General features: G+C 44.5%; 1 protein-coding gene across 1 annotated transcript; it reads left to right on the top strand.

Moving 5' to 3' along the window:
• Positions 1-1,008: 1,008 nt before the first annotated feature.
• ZNF770 (zinc finger protein 770) lies at positions 1,009-4,257 on the top strand (the record flags this gene model as incomplete). Its single annotated transcript, XM_083513331.1, is given in 5 exon segments — positions 1,009-1,126; positions 2,619-2,740; positions 2,744-2,888; positions 3,969-4,073; positions 4,076-4,257. Coding segments are annotated over 5 exon segments (672 nt in total).
• Between the last annotated feature and the right edge of the window lie 2,682 nt (positions 4,258-6,939).

Here is a 6,939-nt window from a genome sequence, read left to right as displayed (position 1 = left end):
AGCCTTCAGGACAGGTACGGGAACAGAGGGGAAGGGGCGCAGCGCTTCTCCTCTGTTCCCGGAGCTTGCGGTGGGAGGAGGGTTTTTCCTCCCCACCGCCAACATTCAGAACAGCATTCTGAATGTTGGCGGTGGGAAGGAAAACCCTCCTCCCACTGCCAGCCTTCGGAGCAGCCTTCCGAAGGCTGGCGCGGGGAGAAGGTGTTTCCGCCCCACCACCAGCCTTCGGAGCAGCCTTCCGAAGGCTGGCGCGGGGAGAAGGTGTTTGCGCCCCCCACCACCAGCCTTCGGAGGAGGCCCGAGGACAGTGGGGAAGACACGCTGCGCTTCCCCGCTGTCCCGGAGATTTCCCTATGGGCTTTCGTCTTGCGAAGGAAGCCCATAGGGAAATTCGTTTTGCGAAGCACCTCCAAAACGGAAAACCCTTTCGTCTAGCGGGTTTTCCATCTTGCGAGGCGTTCGTCTTGCGAGGCACCACTGTATTAAAAGCACAATAAACACCAAACATTAAAAACTTCCCTAAACAGGGTTGCCTTCAGATGTCTTCTAAAAGTCAGATAGTTGTTTATTTCCTTGACATCTGATGAGAGGGCATTCCACAGGGCGGGCGCCACTACCGAGAAGGCACTACCGAGAAGGCCTGGTTCCCTGTAGCTTCACTTCTCGCACTGTGGGAACTGCCAGAAGGCCCTCGGAGCTGGACCTCATCTGAGCGACGGTGGTGGAGATGCTCCTTCAGGTATACTGGGTCATTTAGGGCTTTAAAGGTCAGCACCAACACTTTGAATTGTGCTCAGAAATGTAGTGGGAGCCAATGTAGGTCTTTCAGGACCGGTGTTATATGTCCTCAGCGGCCACTCCCAGTCACCAGTCTAGCTGCCACATTCTGGATTACTTTTAGTTCTGGATTAGATGTTCCTGGAGTACAACTTCCAAAATCCCTGACCATGGTCCACAGCCTGATAGGAGTCTAAGAACACTTGCATGAAGCTGCCTTTGAAAGCCGATATGGTAGACAAGTGCTACCAACACCGTCTGCCTTGGGAGCAAGCCGCACTGAAACAGGGAAGGGAGGACTTTCTCTCTGACGAAACACGCACCAAGCTCCACAAGACTGAGCCTTGCAGTAGGAAGTGCTGAGGCGCATGGGCAGGCTTGTACTGCACAAGCGCACAATGAAGCAGCGCCCTGGAAGAGACCATGTTCTGCTTCCCATAGGGCCTGGGGCCTTTGGTGCAGAAGGAAAGACTATTCCAGTAAGCATGCGACTGGTGCTTCCTTCTCTTTCTAGGAGTGGAGTGTAGAAGCTTTATGTGTTTCCTTGCTTTTCTGCATGCACACTGCTGCATACACATCTAGAAATGGGCACTTGAATATGTGGGTTTCACAACGGGAAGAGAAGGAAGGAACAATTTGTTGCCTTTTCCAGTTTTGGGGCCAGCAGGTTAAAAAAACCACATATTTGGTGCATCTGCAAAGGTACATGAAACAATTGTTGTTGTTGTTGTTGTTGTTGTTGTTGTTGTTGTTGTTGTTGTTATTTATTGGGCTTGTTAGTAGCTTGTTGCTTAAGAAGGTCTCCCAGCGACTTACATTTAAAAATACAAATATAAATGCATTATACTATAAAGGAAAAAGTCATACGAAACATCAGTTAACATTGTTATAATTCAAAGCACCCATAACACTGGTAACAAGGTAAAGGGGCCCCTGACCATTAGGTTCAGTCGCGGACGACTCTGGGATTGCGGCACTCATCTTGCTTTATTGGCCGAGGGAGCTTCCGAGTCATGTGGCCAGCAGGACTAAGCCACTTCTGGCAAACCAGAGCAGCGCACGGAAACACCTTTTACCTTCCCGCCAGAGCGGTACCTATTTATCTACTTGGACTTTGTGCTTTCGAACTGCTAGGTTGGCAGGAGCTGGGACCGAGCAACGGGAGCACACCCCGTCGCGGGATAAAGGTAAAGGTACCCCTGCCCGTACGGGCCAGTTGTGTCCGACTCTAGGGTTGCGTGCTCATTTCGCTCTAGAGGCCATGAGCCGGCGCCGTCCGAAGACACTTCGCGAGCCAGCACCAGTGCAGCAAACGGAAACGCCGTTTACCTTCCCGCTATAAAGCGGTCCCTATTTATCTACTTGCACTTAAGAGTGCTTTCGAACTGCTAGGTGGGCAGGAGCTGGGATCGAATGATGGGAGCTCACCCCGCCGTGGGGATTCGAACCGCCGACCATACGATCAGCAAGTCCTAGACACTGAGGTTTTACCCACAGCGCCACCCGCATCCCGTCGCGGGATAGCATCTCACAAAACCACAGGTCATTTTATTCATGGGTCCTGCCATAAGCTGTCTTATTTCTGCTCATGTTACAGCAAATATCAGGGAGAGGGGGCAGAAAAAAGGCATTGTTTTTTTCTGTCTTTCCACCCCTGTGGCAGACTAACATGTCACAATTTTAAAGAAAACAAAGCATATATTTAAAACATTTTCTTTGCACTGTTTAGAAAGACCCAGTGGAGTGTTGGTGGTTCCAGCTGAAAGGCTTTATTTTTGCCAAAGATTTTGACAAAATATGAATCATATAGCTTGATGTACAAAATGCTAAAATTTCACCAGGGTGTAAAAACCAGCCAAATATCTGGGGGAAGGCCATATATATATGTGACATCTGCTACAAACAGTTTGAAACGTTATCCAAACTATCTAGGTGTTATCTTATAGAGACTGGCCCGAAGCCATAGGAATGTCATGCTAGTTGCAAAACTTACAGGCAGTTTGTCCATCTGGAGAGACATTGGCTCACCCATAAGGCCCCTTTCAAGTGTAACATTTGTCACAAAAACTTCAAACATTTAATTGCACTCCAAAGAGATCGACAGCTTCACAGTGAGAACATCTAGGGTGAAGCTGAGCAAGCTGAAAGATCAAAGAGTGCCAAGCAAAAGAGACAAAAGAGACTTGGGTCATGGGATGTTCTCTTTGCCCAAAACATTTTACAGAGAAAGTGAAGGGTGTGCAGCATCTGCGCACCAGATCTGATTATCTGCATGATGCCAGAAGGGGGATGAACATGCATATGTGTGAGACTCCCGGCGATATATTTCGTGCGCCATCTAAGCTGAATAGACATCCACACTATTGCACATCCACACTGCCCAAAAGCCATTTAAGTATGTGTTAAATCTTTTTGCCAGTTGACACACCAGAAACTATCAAGAGATGAAACCCAATGAAGAGAATACTTCTGAATGTTCTCTTTGTCATCAGGGTTTTAAACCCCAGAACAAACTTCTGGAGCACAAACAGTTTTATGCTCCGAACATTACTCTGGGTACTGCAGTGGAGAGAGAGTCTTAGGAGCCAAATGCTACAGACAGCATTGGAAAGTGCACAGAAATGTATTGAAACTGTTACTCCATATGACATCCATTAGGGAGATCAACTGGGTCGTCATCACTGCATTTATGTTGTAGCAGTGCTCTGGGTGCGAACAATGTTCTGAAAGAGGACAGATGTGCAGTTTGCACAAATGTGAAGGAAGTATAAGAACTCACAAGTATTAACAGCAGGTGAGTGGCTTTACCACTGTGAAGCCCACATTTTTTAAAAAAACAGACTTTGAGGATACTCAAACATGGTGGAGAAAATGTCTCTGAGTTTCCCTTTTCATACATGAAAAAAATGGGAAAATGCAGCACTTTAGAAGTCACAATTTGGCTCCATCAAGCAAACAGAGTTCTGGACCCAGGAAGATTGGACATTTGCAAGAACAATCCAAAGGAAAAAACGTTTGCTCTGGCATTATCCTAGCAAGACCCTCAAGAAACCCATTATTTAGAAATTAATCAGAAAGGTATGCTGTGAAAGTCCACCATGGATTCTATGCATTATAAAGATGACTCACTTTATAGCTCATGAGATGATAGTTTCTTTGATAACCAGAAGCACTTCAATGCACTCTTTTAGCATTCAGTAAAAATATACATAATAGACATAAAATATGCCAATGCAACAGATGTGGAAAAACCTTTCCTCCTTCTTCCAAGCTTCAAAGACATTATCGCACACAGGATAGAAGCCCTTTGGCTGTACTCGTTACAGAAAGGCATTTAGACAGTCGGCCCATTTTAAAAGACATCAGCTCACCCATACTGAAAAGAGCCTAGGTAGAAGCTGTGAAAATTTGAATTTGCTTGCCTGGGAGATTGAATTTGAATCTTCAGCTTATTTTCAGACATCCTCCTTGGTCCTCTAACTTTTGAGAGTCACAGTCAAACCATGTAACTGAAATCAAATTGGAGACAGAACTTTGTGGATGGACTCTGATAGCAAAGATAACTTAATTCTATTTGCATAATAAAGGGTTGGAAAGGAAGCAAAATGCTAGTGATGATTTTTCCACCAGTGAAGTCCAAGATAAACCAGCGAAGCAGAAAAGTTAAAGAGGCTTTAATACCATTTTAAGACATTTAAAGCACCCTTTAAACTTGAAATACGCCATTAAAGTATGCCAAGCAGAATCATTTTGAATGTTGTTTCTGACAAAATATTCAGGGGAGTCTCTTACTTGAGAAGGCATCACTTTATCTAGAAGAAGAAGAAGAAGAAGAAGAAGAAGAAGAAGAAGAAGAAGAAGAAGAAGAAGACGACGACAATTCAGGTATGTCAGAGAGTCAAACAATTCTTGGAAATATAATTGTACAAAATTAGTTGCTTATACAATTGTACATTCTTCAATGATGGATGTAAGCTGTGGAATGAACCATATAATATCCTATGCCAGGAGAGGAGAGGAGGCTGAATTGGCTTGATGGTTAGAGAAAGGTTAAGCTTTCCATGGCTAGTGACTGGTACATTGGTAGGGACAAATAGATTCCTGGGCTAATTAGCAGCAGTGCTAATTCTGCATCAGGATCCTATAGAGAACAATTGGATCCCAATGATGTTTCTGCTAGCTCGCACAATTTAGGTTTTCTCTGCATTCAAACTGAAGAAGGGCCTTTTCAAATCCTCAAACTCTGATGAAATATCATATTCCAAAAGCTAAAGTTGGGTTCCTGGCTACCAGGAGAACATCTGTCATTAACTCCCATTGATGTAACATCAGTCTATCATTCTGGATTATTAGTAAACCATCAGTTTACAAATTATGGTTTTCTAACATTTGTAGTGATATGTTTCCTGCCTAAAGGGACCCTTTACCATTAGGCCCAGTCGTGACCGACTCTGGGGTTGCGGCATCAATCAAATTATTATTCCTTGGGATTTACGGATTAGTGGCAACCTTCCTACTGTTAAATCAAGAGATCATTTCCATCTTGAGTTTAACAAATCTCTCAAAAGCATATCCCCAATTCACTTCTATGAGCCAGAGGTGAGTTTGTTTCTATGGGTGTCAGAAAAATACCTAGGTAATCCTGTTGAAAGTGTACTTACATGTATTAGTATTTTCCCCCAGTGTTTTCAAGTGCCTCTGCATCACATATCTGCCTAATCTCGGATTATTAATGAAGGTTTATATTAAAAAAACTCCCTCAAAAATCACATTTTCTTCACTGGAGTTAAATATTTTACTGCTGAATGAAGCTTCTATATTTCCTTTTATAATGAACGTTCCTTTTATTGAGCAGTTTTTGAACTTTGTGTGTGTTTAGTTTCACTTGGAAAACTAAATCCAAGCCTTCACTGATACCAGCCCAACCATGTTGAAAGATTGTGGTGCAGATACACTAGTGCACCTATCCTGACCTACATGTTACCACCTGGGTACGAGTCTTCACCAAGCTCTTCTAACAGGCTTTCAAGCTTAGCCGAACCATCCTAGTCCTAAATCTCACCTCAAGTCTTCTTTGTTTATGCAGCTGCCATCACTGTTCTTCCACCAACTGTAGCCTACCTTTGGACTAGTGTGCTTGTAACTGTTCCGTGTCAATCTGTTGACCACTTGCAACATGCTAGCAGACTAACCTAATCAGAGCTGGATATTTCAAATTCAAAATACAGCCCTCAGCCTATTAATCAGGCTTCCTCAAACTCAGCCCTCCAGATGTTTTGAGACTACAATTCCCATCATCCCTGACCACTGGTCCTCCTAGCTGGGGATCATGGGAGTTGTTGGCCAAAAACATCTGGAGGGCCGAGTCTGAGGAAGCCTTCTATTAATGGATGGCTCCCTCTAGGGATGGGGAACCTGGAGCCCTCAAGATGTTGCTCAGACTATGACCCCATCATCCCTGGGGGGTTGGTGGCTGATGGGAATTGGGAGACCGACAATGTCTGCAGAGCCACATGTTGCCCCAGTCCTGAGGTAAAGAAAGGAGCAGGTGAAGTAAGTACCGTATTTTTCGCTCTATAACACGCACCCGACCATAACACGCACATAGTTTTTAGAGGAGGAAAATCCATAGGCATGCCACCCGTAGGCATTTCCTCCATAACACGCACAGACATTTTCCCTTACTTTCTAGGAGGAAAAAAGTGAGTGTTATGGTGCAAAAAATACGGTACATGTAGAACTTTGCCTTTTTATTCCCACAACATGGTATCAGTCTTGCTCCTCTTGGCATCGTATTATGGGGAGAATTCTCACATGCCAGATAGAGTGCTGGCTTGGTTAGGGGTGTGGTGTTGGCTTCACTTCTATGAATATAGTTTGGACATTGGACACATGTGCTGGGAGGTCCTTTGGATGGTGTGAAGAAAAATGGTGGGGGGACCACCTTTGACACTCAGCCCACCGTATAAGCATGGGCTCAAATGAGGTAACTGGTTCGCCTGAGAATATGGCCTGCATAGTCCTACTTAGTCCAAGATAAATCTTCCACAAAGTTTACTGTGCATTTTACTTACAGACATAGACGGTAGAACATTTTTCAGAAGTTGTCCTGAATAAATATTTATACACAAACCAGAACAGCACAGAAGGCTCCTTTTAAAG

Source organism: Podarcis liolepis (genome assembly GCF_965112155.1).
Source record: "Podarcis liolepis genome assembly, chromosome: 1".
Classification (NCBI taxonomy): domain Eukaryota; kingdom Metazoa; phylum Chordata; class Lepidosauria; order Squamata; family Lacertidae; genus Podarcis; species Podarcis liolepis.
Note: the sequence above shows the minus strand (reverse complement) of the source record. Positions and strands in the feature narration are given on the sequence as shown.